General features: G+C 42.2%; 1 protein-coding gene across 4 annotated transcripts in view; it reads left to right on the top strand.

Annotated features, from left to right (window-relative positions):
• Positions 1-301: 301 nt before the first annotated feature.
• Asns (asparagine synthetase (glutamine-hydrolyzing)) overlaps positions 302-16,510 on the top strand; it is an 18,577-nt gene continuing 2,368 nt past the window's right edge. Inside the window, exons 1-8 of one of the 4 annotated variants that reach the window (XM_031381147.1) lie at positions 302-461; positions 4,195-4,466; positions 8,093-8,330; positions 10,926-11,111; positions 11,348-11,449; positions 11,965-12,092; positions 13,200-13,326; positions 16,131-16,237. In XM_031381147.1, coding sequence (XP_031237007.1) covers positions 4,218-4,466; positions 8,093-8,330; positions 10,926-11,111; positions 11,348-11,449; positions 11,965-12,092; positions 13,200-13,326; positions 16,131-16,237 — 1,137 coding nt within the window. In that variant the 5' untranslated portion in view covers positions 302-461; positions 4,195-4,217. Of the gene's footprint in view, positions 462-667; positions 848-872; positions 1,072-4,176; positions 4,467-8,092; positions 8,331-10,925; positions 11,112-11,347; positions 11,450-11,964; positions 12,093-13,199; positions 13,327-16,130; positions 16,238-16,510 lie in introns of those variants that run through there. The other 3 variants (XM_031381148.1, XM_031381149.1, XM_031381150.1) reach the window with 3 other exon arrangements.

The following is a 16,510-nucleotide window of genomic DNA, read 5'->3' as shown; positions in this document are numbered from 1 at the left end:
ACATCTATATATTAGACACTCTGTTAGGAAGTACTGAAGATTATAATTAAGGAGGGGAGATCTATTGCTGATAGGGCACTGTCCTCAACTGGTCCTAGAAGCATCCCAAGAACTGAGACTTCTAACTGCCGGTTGAGTGGGCCGGGGTATGTAACCCAATGAGCCAGCTGTCCCGACCTCTGAAGTTATCCTGCGTGCAGTGTCACAGCGCTTTAGGGAACAGAAGCGGAACATCTCCTGGCTCTCGGCCCCCAAGGTGCACGTTTGCCTAGGCCTCAGCCCCGCCTGGCGTCGCTCGTCAGCACTGCGGGCCACGCCCCTGCGCACGGGTTGGGTCCCAGCGATATGATGAAACTTCCCGCACACGTTACAGAAGCCGGGCGACTATAGCTGCCTCCAGCCGGTCTTGTCACTGCGCTGCCTCTACTCCACCTTCTCTAGCCCTGGCCGCTAGTGCGCAGGTAAGCGGGAACCGGGTGCTCAATGCGGAGCGCTGGGCTAGCCTGGGAGGTCGGAGGATGCGCTCTTCGCGCGGGCACAAGCACAAGTTCCGGGCGTGCGGATGCTGAGCACTCGGGTCCGAGCCAGACAGCTGCTGCGGTGCAGCCGGAGGCTGGGAGGGGCGGGCGCGGGGCGATTGTTGCGCACCAAGGACAGAGATGCCAGGGAAGCTTTCACGTGAGCGCAGTGCAGCGCAGAGGCAGGGCCGCTCCAGACAGAAGGCAAAGGTGGCCTTCATTGAGACACCCTAAATATTTTCTTTTACTGTTTGACGTCTCAACCTGGGAAACTTCAGCCACCCGAGGGTTTTGCCTGGGACCAGCTGGACGCCTGCACAAGACCAGCGGTAATTGTGCGCCCCAGGCTAGTGCAGGGGCCTCATTTTCCAGCAGGACAGAGGCTCTCCGAGCTCTAGAGCAAGTGTCTCTGGGGTTGACTGTCTGTCTGGATCCGGATTACCAAGCCCCCACTCACCTCGCTGCTCAGGCCCTTCCTCCACTCCAGTTCCATACGCGCAGCCACGCCGGGAAAAATCTATTTAAGGAGACAGGCGGCCAAATACGGAGAAAGGCAAAGAAATTGGCATGCTTTTTTTCCCCTTAATTATGGAAAGCTATTCACAGGCCTAGTTTCAAATTAGTCTAACTTTTAAAATACACGGGCAGGTTTGATTTTTCTTGGCCTGTGGTCTACAAGTTTTAACAGTTAACTCTTTTCGTTGATTGACGTCAGTACTGTAATATTAATTTGAAGTAAGACTTGCACAAGGCCACGGGCTGATTATTGAGATCTTAAGACAAAGTGATCCAGTAAAGTTTAGTTAGATTATCAGTAGATGTTCAGTGTATGAAAGTGGCGCTGTCCAGCGGGGGCGCATGTGCTCTTTCGTATACTAACCCCTAAAAATGCTGGGTAGTCTGAACTGAGATGTGATAAGAGTGAAATACATCGATTTTGATGATTATGAAAAACGAACACTTGATCTTTTGATTGTTACTCGATGTTTTGATGTTTGATTGATAGCCTTTAACCACTAAAGTATCCCCCTCCAGCCAGTTTTAATAATTTAGGAAAAATAGTGTAAAATACAATTCATTTTGATTATATTGTATTGATTGTCATGTTTGAGGTGTGTCATGTTAAGGTATGCTAAAAATTAGTTTTAACTTTTTCTCTTGCCTTCTTAATGGGCTTTATTAGTATATTAAAATCACACATATGGTTCACTAGCCAGCACTGCTGCAGAAGTTAACCAGGAAATGAGGAAAATTACAGGGACAGACAACAGTGAGGAAAATATGGTACAAGGAGGGCCTCTGATTCCAATTACAAAAGAGTTTGAATTTCCTTACTCCTGCCATAGGAAAGAATTTTAAACTTTTCTTTACACTTTAATATAGTGCCTGACATATGTTTTGCATAACAGATAGTTCATTAAAGAGCCTTAGAACCTAGGTAAAAGGTTCTCTGATGGTCGTAATTGATTTTTTCAAAGTGCTTTGTTAACCCACTTTTCTTTCTATTTCCTTTTATTAAACATGGATATTTTTCTCATATAATACAATCTGAACAGTTTCCCCTCTCTCTACTTACACCTCTATACCTCACCTCTCCCCTCTGGATCCACTCTTTTTCTGCCTTTCATTAGAAAATGATAGGCTTCTAAGAGCCAAAAACCCAAACAGAATAAAATATAGTAAAGTAAGATACAAGGAAAACCACCTTATCAAAGTTGGGCAATACAAGCCAAGAGAAAAATAAAAAGATCCTGAAGAGAAGGTGCAGGAAGGAGAGGTCCACTCATTCACACATTCAGGCAGGAGTGCCATAAAATACTCAACTGAAAGTTATAACACTGTGGTTCTCAACCTTCCTGATGCTGCCACCCTTTAATACAGATCACTGTTGTGAACCCAGACCATAAAACTATATTCATTACTACTTCATAACAGCAGTTTTGCTACTGTTTGGAGTCATATTGTAAATATGTATTTTCTGTTGGTCTTAGGCAACCCTGTGAAAGGGCCATTTGACCCTGAGATTGAGAACCTCCCGCTATAGTACGTATCCAGAGGACCCTAGTGGAGACCCATGTAGGCCCTTGCTTGCTGCTTCAGTCTCGGGCCCTGTGTTTGCTGCTTCAGTCTCAGGCCCTGTGCTTGCTGCTTCAGTCTCGGAGTTCGTAGGAGCTTTGCTCAGAGGGTCTTGTTCTAATGTCCTCCATCCCTTAGGTTTTCACAACTCCTTCTGCCTCCTCTTCCTCAGGGTTCCCTGAGCTCTGGGTGGGATTTGATGAACACATTTTTTAGCAATGTGGCTAGCCCACTTTTCATTGGCATTGATCAGACATTGCTTATTAATAGCCACCCCCCTAAATCTCTGGATTTTCTTATTGAATATGCAGACCAAGCCAATCTTAGACTGTTTGGACAGAGTCCTGGAAGGGGCGACAGGCCACTTGCACTTTCTCTTCAAGTTAGTTTGTTTGATACCACTTTCCATTGCTTGGTCTGGTCTTACTCAAAGTGCACCAAAGCTTTGATACAATTGGAATATTTTAAAGAGATTATTCAGAGTGGTTGATGTGAGTATGTATACTTTTTAGGGTGTTGGTTTCGGATTATGTGGCCATTTGTTGCAGATTTGCATTTTGCATTTGGGACAGTATTGCTAGTTGGAGATTCTTTATTGAGCTATTTTGAACTTCAGATACTCAAATGAAAGATTTGTAGGAATTACTTGCTTCCTGGTTTACAGGGCTTAACTAAGTTTTCCCTCCTTCAATGCTGTTTCTAAATAACCAATGCAGCTTTGATATAAATATTTGAGAGTGTTTTTGTCATTAAGGACACTGGATATTGAACTTTCCTGTTGTTGAGACAAGAGCTCCTACAGCACAGGATGGCCTTGAACCCTTGATCTACCCTGCTTCTACCCTCAGTGCTAGCATTATGTACCACAGTATCTAGCCACGACAAATATTTTACATCGTCAGGCAACTCGAAGTGCTTGTTAGGGTTTCTCATATCAGATTATTGTTTTCTTATTCTTCCATAAAATTTAGATACGTCACTTAGAGGTTAAACTTGGTCTGGTTTAGGCAGATGTGACATGCCTAAGAATGTATTAGACTATTGTGAATGTGTATACACATGTATTAATATTGCATAATGGTACCTATGAGCTGCTATTTATTCCTTTTGTATTTGACTTGTAAATAAAGAGATGGTATTTAATTGGAGGGGCTTAAGAAGGATCTGTACTAACATGGAGAATCTCCCAGACCTTTGGGGGCAAAGTTGAGGCTCTCAGCTGGAGGAGCTGGGGCTGGGATTCCTACCTAGTTTGTAGCCAGCCACTCCTGTCATTGCTCCTGGGAGCAATCTTGGGCTGCAGATGTTACAGATGTGACCTGGAGGTTGCTGGGTGTAACCCCCACCAAATCCTAAGGTGGGAGAAATGTGAGCTTTGGTTGGGTGCAAAACTTATGTATCTGGTTGAATTGAAAGGTCACTTGTATTTCTTAATATTTGTAAGCAAATGAAATCATTCCCCATGTGCCTGCCAACCTAATGGAACATTGCAGGGAGATAAAGATGGTTTGTGTCAAACTTTTGGAGAGGGTTGTGTAAGTTTCAAGAATCGAGAGTTGCTTATACCCAGTGTGGGACCCTGTGCTTTTTTCCTCTGTAGAGTGCCTGTAGTCCTCCTGCAGCATGTGTGGCATCTGGGCCCTTTTCGGCAGCGATGACTGCCTTTCTGTGCAGTGTCTGAGTGCGATGAAGATTGCGCACAGAGGGCCGGATGCATTTCGCTTTGAGAATGTCAATGGATACACCAACTGCTGCTTTGGCTTTCACCGCTTGGCGGTGGTTGACCCGCTGTTTGGAATGCAGCCAATAAGAGTGAGGAAATATCCTTATTTGTGGCTCTGTTACAATGGTGAAATCTACAACCACAAGGCGGTAAGCAGAGGGGAGCTGGGAATGGCTGGCTATAAATTAACCTTCAGTCCTAGTGGGTACAATGTTCATACTTCTTACTTGGTTACTTTAAAAGTATTTCTTTTTCTATGTTCTTATTCTTTTGCTCTGGTCTTATACAGAACACTGACACAGAAAGGTAAAATGAGTTAGAGTTTTTTTTTTTTTTAAAGTGGTTAAAATGGAGATGCCAATTCAGTTTTCTTCCTGTTATATGTTTTAATGATGATTAGGGGTGTGTTATGTTCTGTGTTAGCTGATGGAGGCACAGCAGCGAAAAGGACAGTCAGGTCTGCACTCCAATGCAGGTTATGCTAGCAGGAGACAGACAAAAGTCACTGTACAATGAACTTTCTGAAAGCAAATGTAGAAGCAGTGTATATGGGAGAGCTGTTTGCAGGAAGCCTGAACAGGGATGGGCCCGAGGAAAGAAGACTTCAACTGAGACCCGATAGACTTCCCGGCAAGCCTGGGAAGTGTTTCCCATGGAGGGGGCTAGCACATGTAGATGCCCAGTCTGGGCTAGAGTGAGTGAGAAGGGGTCCAATGGGGCTGGGAAGGCAGGACAAGTCTCCTGCTGCTAGGAGCCTTCCACAGGCAGGAGCAATTGAGGGCTTAGAGGAGGGACAGCCCTGCACAGTTGAGGGGCGGGGATCATGCCCTTGCAGCATTATATAATAGGGTCACTGAGAAATGCTTTGCATTTCCACACTTAGTGGGAGCCAAATTGTAGAAAGGTGGCTGGAGGCAATGAAGTAAGTTAAGTAAGACTTAGCAGCATTGAAATTGGAACTCTACTCTGGTGTCTAGAGAACAGGAGTGGGTGAGGGGACAGAAATGTTGATCCCGGAAGCCAGATATGGAAGCCAGGATTATTTGACTCGTTTTTCATAAGGAAAAAGAATTAAATCTTTAATTTATGAGTGCTTATACAAATACAACCCCCCTTTTGCATACTTGTTAATCCCTTTCCCAACTTCTGGTTGCTTCAGAGCAATATGCACGAAAACTGGTAGTTCTTAATATCTGTCTGTATGTATCTTCAGGCCTGCATGTTCCCTTTAGGCTGAATTATTCTAGTATAGTACATCATATGTTTCCTCTAAAATATGTAATCATGTGTCCTTTAAGAATTAGAACATTCTCCTAGGTAACATGAATACCAAATCTAAGACTATAATATCTAATATCCAGTTCATGTTTAAGTTTTTCCAAATGTCCCTAAAATACATTTAGCTGTGTTTTGTTTTGCTTTGCTTTTATTTTTATTTTTATTTTTTGGGGAGTGTGTGTGTGTGTGTGTTCATGCTTATGCACCCATGTTTGGTTTTGTTTGTTTGTTTGTTTGTTTGTTTGTTAGGGCAGGTTTCAGTCAAGCTTTAGGCATTTGGCCATGCAGTTTCATGGTAAATTTTGAGATTTCTGTGCCTTTCTTTCATTGGTAGGGGTTTACCTTATTCGTGAACAATAGTTTTCATTTGCCAGTTTGCTGGCTTGTAGGAACATTTTCAAAGTAGGGTTCTCACCTGAAGCCTTTAGCCACTTAGCAAATATACCTTTATAAAGGCCTTCTGTATACAAAGCTAAATACTTGAAGATAAAACAGTAAAGAGGCACGTTAAGAGTGGAGGAAAGCAGTGAGGTAGGTGGGGTTTGGGTCTCATTACTTCAAGCCAGTGTATGTGAGAGTATTAGGTTGTGCTCTGCCAGTATCGCCCTGCATCTTGTCTTCCTGAAGTGGGGTTGGGAAATATCTTGGCTTATTTGAAGTTAGAAAATACCTTGGTTTACAGTGTTGCTGCTTGTTAATTATGTTAAGAATTTCAAAGTTAGTATCTTAAAAACATGCCTTTTAAAAATTAGGTAACGCTATATTTGCAGAGACTCTCTGCTGCTTCTCCCAAGCATCCAAATGTATAGAAATGAGACCACTAGAAACCTGTCTAAGAGTAGAATTCACACATTTAATTGTCTGCGTTTTCAGAAATGCACCATCAAAGTTTATCTTTACCTCCTGCTTTGATGATAACACCAAATAGGACACAGCCAGCGCTGTGCCAGGAGCATGGAAGGAGACGACAAAGATAAATCAGGGGCCTAGAACAAGTCAGCTGCCAGTGTGGCTTTAGGAAGGTGGCAGGACATGAGAGCAGTACAGGAGCATCCTTTCCAGGGTGAGTACTTGGGAATTGTTAGTGAAGGGACACCTCCTATCTGAGTAAATTACCAAAGAGAGTGGAAGCAATGTTCATTGTCTTCAAATGCTGTGGAGTGCTTCCCTCCAGAGGGGTAGATTTTCAAACCCCACCTACTTGAGCTTGGATTACCCTGGTAGTCCTCAGCTTGGAAGACTGGCCAGCCTGGAGTGTTATAGAGGCAAATCACGTGCTTTAGCAGTTCTGTGAATGCTTTCTACAAAGGACCACACTTTAAGGATGGAGAGATCTAACACATAGCTGCATGCTCATACATTTCAATTTCCCTTTTGAAAATTGAAAACACTCTGCACGTCTGAAGTGGAGATCAGAGAGCTTTGGTATAGGATTGCTGGTGTAGTAGAAACTATCAGAATTTGGGCCCGAGTTTTCACTTTGCTGGTGGAGAGAGTGGAGGGCCCATTGCTGTTCCCGTGGGGTGCATGAACTGATGATAAAACTTACTATCATTTTGTCTGTCCCTGAGACTTAGCTTTAATGTCCCACTGTTCAGGAAGGTCTGGATATTGTCCTCTCCTGGAGACCAGCAGCTTGGGTCTGGACTCTGCCATTGTGACGGATTCATTTGTATTTGTCAGCAAGGAGTTGCGACTAGGTTTTCCTTTTGCTGTATGTTTTCAAGGGAGGTCTTTAAACATGAGCTAGAAGAGCCTCTCAGCTGATACTGCATCCCAAACCAAAAGTCAACAGTTGTTGGCAACGCATTTTTTGCTTCATGGTAACTAGGCAAACTGTTCTCCTAGTGTGTTGGCATGTCCTCATCTATATTTTTGGATTCTTCCTTCAAAGATCAGAGCAAATACTGGTGGTAAATGTTTATGAGAAAAGTGTGTCTATGATGAACATATCCCCATTTTTACACCCTGCACAACATTGCATAACAATTGCATCTAAAACATTGTATTAAGTATTCTAAATCTAGAAAGTATTTAAGTACACAGGAGGATGTGTGTGTATGTGTATATATATATATATATATATATATATATATATATATATGTAAATAATACTCCATTTCACAGAAAGCACTAAGTCACCTGCAGATTATTGTCTTGGGGCTGGGGTCCTAAAGCAAAGGATGACTGCCCATGTAAATGTGCATGAATAAGTATATAGTATTGACCCTAGTGTGCAATATACACTTTGATTTCTTCATGAGTCACTGCTCTGATGCCTGAACATTGTATCCTGTTTATCAGAACTCATGGGTTATATTGTCATGGGTTTAGCCTTTATTCTGAAAAAATTTCAGATTGTGAGTTGAAACAAGGTAGATATTGATAATACCATATATGTTTTTAATCACCAAAGCACATAGACTGATTATAGAACACAAATACTGAGTCAGGATACACAAGGATACTAACTTTTTGTTTTCTCTGCTTCCTTAAGCTACAACAACGTTTTGAATTTGAGTATCAGACCAATGTGGATGGTGAGATAATCCTCCATCTCTATGACAAAGGAGGTATCGAAAAAACCATTTGTATGTTGGATGGGGTGTTTGCATTTATCTTACTGGACACTGCCAATAAGAAAGTATTTCTGGGCAGAGATACCTATGGAGTCAGGCCTTTGTTTAAAGCCATGACAGAAGATGGATTTCTGGCTGTGTGTTCAGAAGCTAAAGGTAATAATGGACTTTAACTATTTTGGGTGTGTGCTTCTTTCTGGATCACAGTGAAAATCCTATATAGGTACCAATCAAAAACTTTACAGATGACTGGAGATGAATACTCAGTATGAAGAGGATTTGAAATCTTAACCATTCCTTTCCTCGTTCATGTGTATCTCTCTCTCTCTCTCTCTCTCTCTCTCTCTCTCTCTCTCTCTCTCTCTCTCTCTCTGTGTGTGTGTGTGTGTGTGTATACATGCATGCTCATACATAGGCACATGTAGAAACCAGAGACTTACCATTTGGCATCTTAATTTTATTTTACTTAAATTTTTTTTTGAGACAGAGTCTCACTATGTAACCCTGGCTGTCTGGAACTCACGATCTGCCTTCCTCTGCCTCCTGAGTACTGGGATTAAAGATATGCACCACCTTGCCTGGCTCCATTTTAATTTTTAATGTGGTCTCTGCACTTAGAACTCACTCAAGTTCCTGATTTAGTCAGACTAGGTAGTCACTGAGCTCCAAGGCTCCACCTGCCTCCCTTGTCCTGTCCCACCTATCCTAGAAGTAAAGGTACAGGATACTGCTCCAGCCTTTGCATGGGTCCTGGGGATTAAAACTCAGATAGGTTTTCATGCTTGTTTGGCATGGCGCTTGTCAGGTACCTTACTGACTAGGTATTTCTGCAGCCCCTGATTCTTCTGGCCTCTAGGAAGTGAGTACATTTCTTCTTTGTGCAGAATTTTTCTGCCACGGCTTACAGATAGACCCAAGTGACCACGGACTTGGTCATAGTGACTCAAATGCTTGCACTAAAATAATATTTCTTTTAAATTTTTTATGTTGGGTATATTATTATAGCAACAGATACCTTAGCTTATTAAACTTATTACAACACACCTACTTAGCATTTTCTGGCAGTAAGTTTAGTAATCATCTTTTACCTAGATAGCAAGTTTTCTGTAGTGTATGTTTGCCATTTTTTTTTGAACCCTTTGCCACAGTCTTCAGATTTAACATTGCTTGATAAAAGGATCTTGATCTGTTAAGGGATCCTTGGCACACTGAAGTGTGGGTATTAAAAGATGGTTCGCTTGGTCTATCAGCAGACAGCCTAGGGCATTCTGCAACAGTTCCCTAACATCCTGTCAAGGAAACCCCTCCAAGGGGATATAGAGCAGGGTGGACTCCTGCTTCTGCGGGCTAGCTTTTGGACTTTTAGACCTAACGATTGCTTGATATGGAACTAGAATCTCACCAACAGTTTACTCTCTGCAGTTTGTTTTCTGCATTCTTAACTATCCTTTTCTAGACTGCCTAGTTACCTTTATATTGCTATAAGAAGCTACGACCAAGGCAAGAGTTTATTGGGAGCTTAGAGTCCCAGAGGGCTAGAGTCTATGAGGTCATGATGGGGACCATGGCAGCAGGCAGGCAGTGACTGAGAGCTTACATCTTGATCCACAAGCATGAGACAAAGAGCTGACTGGGAATGGAACCTCAAAGCTTATCCCTAGTGATGTGTCTCTAAGAAGGCCACTCTTCCTATTCCTTCCCAAACAGTTCCATCCACTGGGGACCAAGTGGATATGTCCTATAGGGGTCATTCTATTGAATCCACCACACAGATTAAAGGATAGGAGCTTTCGGCTGGCTGCATTGCATCCCCTACAGGGGTGAACGGCATTTGAGCTCTGCCAGCTAGTGAGAACAATGGATTCCTTTGGCCTTTGAATTCAATGTACACAGACTGAGTTATGAGACTCATAGTACATTATAACAAATATCTATATAGATAGGCTGTTTAACTACTTAGTATACAACACTGGCTTTTGTGCAGATCACGGTGGTGTCAGGATAGCTACTGACTAAAGTTATGTTATATGGCTTTCTCATACACATTGTATGACAGCTATTAAGGGATGGGTAGTGGCTTCCGAGTACCTGATAGTGGATCATTTTGCTTGGTAAAGGATAGAGAACCATTGATCTCTCTTAAAATGCCATCATGATGACTGGAATGTTTGGCAAGTTATTATGAAGTTAATATTTTGATTTCTCTTTCTTCTCAGATTTATATCTGATCTTGTTTGCTTTCTAACAGAAAAATAGACCTTCCCTTTAAAAAGTTTTATTCTTTAAAAATTTTGTAGATATCTAAAAAATAGTTTTCGATGTTCAGAAACTTCAGCTAGGGAAAGGAATGAGATGATGAAGACTTGAATTTAATAAAGGTAGCAGGGCCATTCAGGTGGGAGAGGATTGTCTCAGAGAATGGTATTGTAACAACTGGACACGCACGAGTTAAAAGGTGAAGTTTGGAATCTTTTATCTTGCTATGCTCGGAAATTATCTTGAAAAGAATCATTTTCCTATTGCATCAAATGACTGCAAATAAGTGCGGTTTGGAGTTCTGACTCCATGTCATTCTTGTTTCTTCAGGAGAGAGATGGTAGGGTTTGGCGTAATTATTTCCTCTCCTATGATTTTTGTATAGTAGACATGTACTTGTACTTAAAGAGGAAAGTATGGCTTAGAGGCAATGAGCTCACTGCAAAGGCTGCAGAGGCACACCTAATTGCGTATGTTGCTGTTTTCCATTTGTAGGCCTTGTTTCCTTGAAACACTCCACCACTCCCTTCTTAAAAGTGGAGCCCTTCCTTCCTGGACACTACGAAGTTTTGGATTTAAAATCAAATGGCAAAGTAGCGTCTGTGGAAATGGTCAAATACCATCACTGTACGGATGAACCACTGCATGCCATCTATGACAGCGTGGAGAAACTCTTCCCAGGTGACTGGTGCCCATGACCGAACTCCAGAACTCCAGCCCATCCCTGATGGCACAGTGCCATTCATGCCATTTTCAATGATGTTGGTTTTAAGATGTTTCCTCTTTGACTTGGCGGTGGTGGGATCTCCTTGAGCGAGGGAGGGCCATCCTGGTGGTTTAGAAGACGGCTTGCCTCATCTCAGTTAGCTTGGCCTCAGCTTATCTGTGCTGGTTCCATTTACTCTCTGTGTTGCTAGGCTTTGAGATAGAGACCGTGAAGAACAACCTGCGTATCCTTTTTGACAATGCTATCAAGAAACGCTTGATGACGGACCGGAGGATTGGCTGCCTCTTATCAGGTGAAGTCAGTTTACAAAAAACAAAACATCTTGTTGGTGTTTAAATGAAATGATTTGTAGCTGGCTCTGAGCTTTGAATGTTAAAAGCCTACTATATGATTCCATCCTTGTTTTTCTATAGACATGTTTACAAGCTGCATTTGTTAGGGTTAGAGATGGTTGGTACTCATTCTTTAGAGTCGTGTGTATTGATCTTTTAAACCACTTTGGATACATTTGCTATTGTAAGGGGCCAATAAAATGTATGTATTAACACACACACACATACACACCTCTATCTATCCTATCTATCTATCTATCTATCTATCTATCTATCTATCTATCTATCTACACACACACACACACACACACACTTCGCTTCACTCTAAATCTTACTAAAGCTGATTTCAGTTTATAAAATTCAGAGATCTTAATAGTCAAACACCAATCCAGATGTTCAGCAGGTATGTGATTGTCTTTGTCTTTGCCCTACTTAATGTATGCCTGTAACCATCAGGTGTGTTCTTATGGTGCAGGGGGCCTGGACTCCAGCTTGGTTGCTGCTTCCCTGCTGAAGCAGCTCAAAGAGGCCCAAGTGCAGTATCCTCTCCAGACATTTGCCATTGGCATGGAAGATAGCCCCGATCTATTGGCTGCTAGAAAGGTACAGTGCAACCTGCCCATTATATAGATTCAGAACTTAGTCCTGCTGGCCTCAAACTCAGAAATCTGCCTGCCTCTGCCTCCCAAGTGCTGGGATTAAAGGCGTGCGCCACCACTGCCTGGCTGTTATTACTGTGGTAAAGGCCATGAAGGAAAGCAACTCCGTGAGGAAAGGGTTTATGTGGCATACATATCCCCAGTCATAGTCTACTGAAGGAATCTAAGGTGGGAACTTGAGGCAGAAACCTGTAGGCAGGAACTGAAGCAGAGACTGTGGGAGGGCACTGCTTACTTATTGGCTTGCTCCTCCTGGCTCCAGAACCTTCAGTCCCCATCTTGAGTTTCCTGCTTTCTCTTTCCTCACTGGAGTGTGACTCAGAATAGGTAAACCAAATAAACTCTTTCCTTCCCACGTTGATTTTGATTATGGTCTTTATGACAGCCACAGAGAACAAACTAGGATAGAGATGGGTACCAGGATAACAGCTCACATCTTGTTTTCTTACAGAGCACTGCGTTACCTACTATAGGCAGAACAGACATTATACATGCCATTTCATGTGTGGGAGGTGGGATCTTGCTCTGTAAAGACCTAGAATGACCGAGAAAGGCCTAGAGGAGAATCCCAATGCAATTAGGTATAGGCTGGAAGACAGGAAAGGGCTACCATGTAAGGGTATATGGATACCATGCTGGGTATAAAATTAGGCATTTCAGTACAGCACTAGGGAGATGATGTTCAAAAGGGGACCATATTGGACTAGGGAGAAATGAGATAGGTTAGGTATAATAGGAGAGAGTGGTGTGCTGATTGGGACCCTGGGCTGTTGGCCTGCAGCTCTGATTTGGAGAGAGCCAGTAGATTCTCTTCTTGCGGTTGAGTGAGGGCCAGGCAGAGGCACCAGGCATGCTTGAGCTCACATGTGGCCGCGCCTGTTATCTCCTGTTGCTGAAGGGACCTGCATTGCCCCTTGCCGAGGCAAGCTGGGGAGACCTTGAGTTGTCTTCGGCTTTGTTTCTTTTCACCATGTTTACCTTGAGAAAACTGGCCTGTTTCATTTCTTAAAGTAGTTCTTTAACAAATATATGGAGTTTTCCTCACAATCAGGTGGCAAATTATATTGGGAGCGAGCATCACGAAGTCCTTTTTAACTCTGAAGAAGGCATCCAGGCCCTGGACGAAGTCATATTTTCCTTGGAAACTTATGATATTACGACAGTTCGTGCATCTGTAGGTAAGGGATTTTATTGAAGAGAAAAGAGGTTTAATACTGAAACAGTAGAAAGTTTAAGATGATTTCAGCTTAAGAAATATTGTCTAAATATGAATATGAGCAAAGTTCCTGTACTGCTAATAGTACTATAATATATTGTTAAGACCACTTAAGAGTGCCCTGCATTTCTTTTCGACTGGAGGAAGAGCTTAATGAATATAATCAGATCATCTGAACACTGAATTTACAAAGTCAGCTTGGCCTATAGTCTTAAAGAATGTTTCATAAAAATAATGGCAGCTCACATTTGCTAAGCACATACTTCATGCTAAGTTCTGTCTTCCATACTTCATATGAATTATTTGTTACTTCAAAACTAACTCATCGTAGCCAGGATTCCAACACCCAGGAGGCTGAAGCAGGAGGACTGCTGTGTGTGCATTTATGGCACGGCCATAGAATGGATACATAGTTTGGCTATGAGGACAGCTGCTCCATCAGGGAGCTGAGAAGGCAAGAAAGCAAAGGGGCAGGGGAGAGAGAAGGGGTGGAAAGCAGGGAGGGAGAGGGAGAAAGGGCCTTGGAGAGGAAGAGGAAGGAGGAGAAGCAGGAATGTGGGTGAGAAAGACAGGAGAGAAAAGATGAGCCTCTGTTTCACTAACAAAGAAGTGGTCCCCTGGAGCCAGTTACTAATTTACAGGACAGTAATCAGTGCTCATTGTTGTTTTGTCAGAATTTCCTTCTTCTTCTTCTTCTTCTTCTTCTCATTGGTAGTCTAATTAAACGCATCCATTCCCAGGACAATTACAAACCTAAATGAGAGCCCGTGATGAAAATGAATTGCTTTAAATTTCATGGGGAGTTTAAAGATGTGTGGGGGATTCAGGAAAGTAGAGCATGTGCCACACACACACACACACACACACACACACACTTTATTTTCTCCCATTTTCTCTGTGTAAAATATCTTGGATGGTATAATTGGACCACAGTACTTAACATTATCCTTGAGTTTCATCAACCAACTTGAAAACCCTGGAGAAGAATGTGCATTACTGGACCTGGGCAGACTTTATTACTATTACTGTAAATAATAAAGTGTGGAAACTGCTTACATAGCATTTGCACTGTATCAGATATTGTACATAATCTAGAGGTGATTTAAGGTAGGAGAATATCTCATAGGTGTTACAGGTTCAGATCTCTGCAGTCATGCAAGAGTCTCAGTGCAGTGAGTTTTTGCTTCTTGGTACGTATAAAAACTATGGCTACAGTGAACTGTACTGTGGTCTACTAAGTACTTTTATTTAGGAATATCTTACTGCTGTTGATCATCTAAGCTGTGGAAAATTGCCAGACTTTTAATTTGTAAGAAATGAACTTCCTCTGAGGCACAATAAAGCTAAGCACAGTAAAACAAGATAGGCCTGTATATGTGTGTAGGTCGTGTGCAAACACTACCATTTTGTAAGGAGTTGATGCATCTGAAGATGTGGGTAGCTGATTGGTTCCCGGAACCAATCCCAAATGAACACTGTTCTTAATAAAATGGGGAAATGGGTCTATGCTACAAGACATTTTCCTTAAGGAGTCCTCCTCGTGTAGGTGTATTATAAATACCCTGTCACAGAGCTTACCAGTTACCAGCTATTATTGTCATGCAAACAACACTACTTTTATCTGGTGAACATATTCTAAGATTAGAAATGTACCACAAATCAGATAGACTCCATGTTGCTGAACTTCTAAACTGTTCCTAGCTGAATGCGTCTTTTTAGACACTCACCTTGAAGTACAATAAAACACCTTGAGTAGTACAGAGATTTGCCCCCTGAAGCAGCATAGTTAAACACGCACACATGTGGCATGTCTGTGGTGAGGTGGAAGCAGAGTGGGGAAGAAGAAAGTCTCTCCTAAGAAGGATAAAAATGAGATTGGAGAAGACAGATGGTAGTGGAGAGAGATGTGAAATGGGTGCCAAGTAGACATAGTACAGTACGTACAGAGCCTTCTTAATTGAATGTGGGATTTGGAAATGAGGAGTGGAAATGGAAAAGAACAAAACAAAAAAGGAAGCAGCTGCCATTAGTCTGTTTTCTGTTACTGTAATAGATAACCCCAGAAGAGAAGCTTCAGGAAATAAGGAATTTTTTTTTTTTTAACTCAGAATTTTGTATGCCAAAAGTCCAATAGCACGGGACCTGTGTGGGTGGCATCCAGGACCTGTGTGGGTGGCATCAAGGAGCTGCGCATGAGGAAGAGACTTCATAGTGATGCCAGGAGCCAAAGACTCGAGAAGGGTTCTGTTTTAAACAGTTGACTCAGGCAAAATAATTTGGTTTATCCTGGGAATTGCCTTAATGCTTTCTAAGGCAAGATGCTTGAGGACCCAAGGAACCCCACAGACCTTTCCTCCCACTTCTCCACCATGGATCACACCGCCATCCCATGAGCCCTTGGGAGACCAAACTGCATCCAAAGCATTGCAAGGCCCACACCTTCCTCTTCTGTGCTAGTGTTAATACACAAGCTGTGCTATTCAGGCATTTTGAGTGGTTCAATCTAGCAAAAAATTAATGTAGAAAGTCTTGTTCTAAGAACATAATTTTGGAGCCTGTCTATAAAACGTAACAGTAGATTCTAGGCTATTTTATTGCTTAAGTTGGACTGACTGCATGCAGATGGCATATAAGTTTGCGACCCTTTTGGAAGCTGCTTTAATATTTATATTAACTCAGTCCAGCAAGACACTCCAGCCTGCAGATGTTTCCGAGGCTCTCCAAAAGACAGCACTGACACCAGCGTTCATTTCTCTTTTGTTTAAGGTATGTATTTAGTTTCCAAGTATATTCGGAAAAACACAGACAGCGTGGTGATCTTCTCTGGAGAGGGGTCAGACGAACTTACACAGGGCTACATCTATTTCCACAAGGTAAGCGCTCTGAAGTGAGAAGATGGCCAGGCTAAGTTAAGAAAGTCACAATCACTCGACTCTTGCTATTCTGTCTTTATGATCAGTAACATTTTTAGAGGGCATGTGTGTTTGTGTGTAAGAATTGATGGTATGTGTATTCTATTTATTTATTTATTTATTTATTTATTTATTTATTTATTTGAGAAAGAAGGCTTAATAGTATCAGATACTTTTCATTCTTAAAATTAAACATGGGAATTGCTTTTGTTTTTTTATCTGTCTATCTGTGTA

This window comes from Mastomys coucha, unplaced genomic scaffold (genome assembly GCF_008632895.1).
Source record: "Mastomys coucha isolate ucsf_1 unplaced genomic scaffold, UCSF_Mcou_1 pScaffold20, whole genome shotgun sequence".
In the NCBI taxonomy this organism is placed as follows: domain Eukaryota; kingdom Metazoa; phylum Chordata; class Mammalia; order Rodentia; family Muridae; genus Mastomys; species Mastomys coucha.
This window is presented reverse-complemented; position numbering and strand designations above follow the sequence as displayed.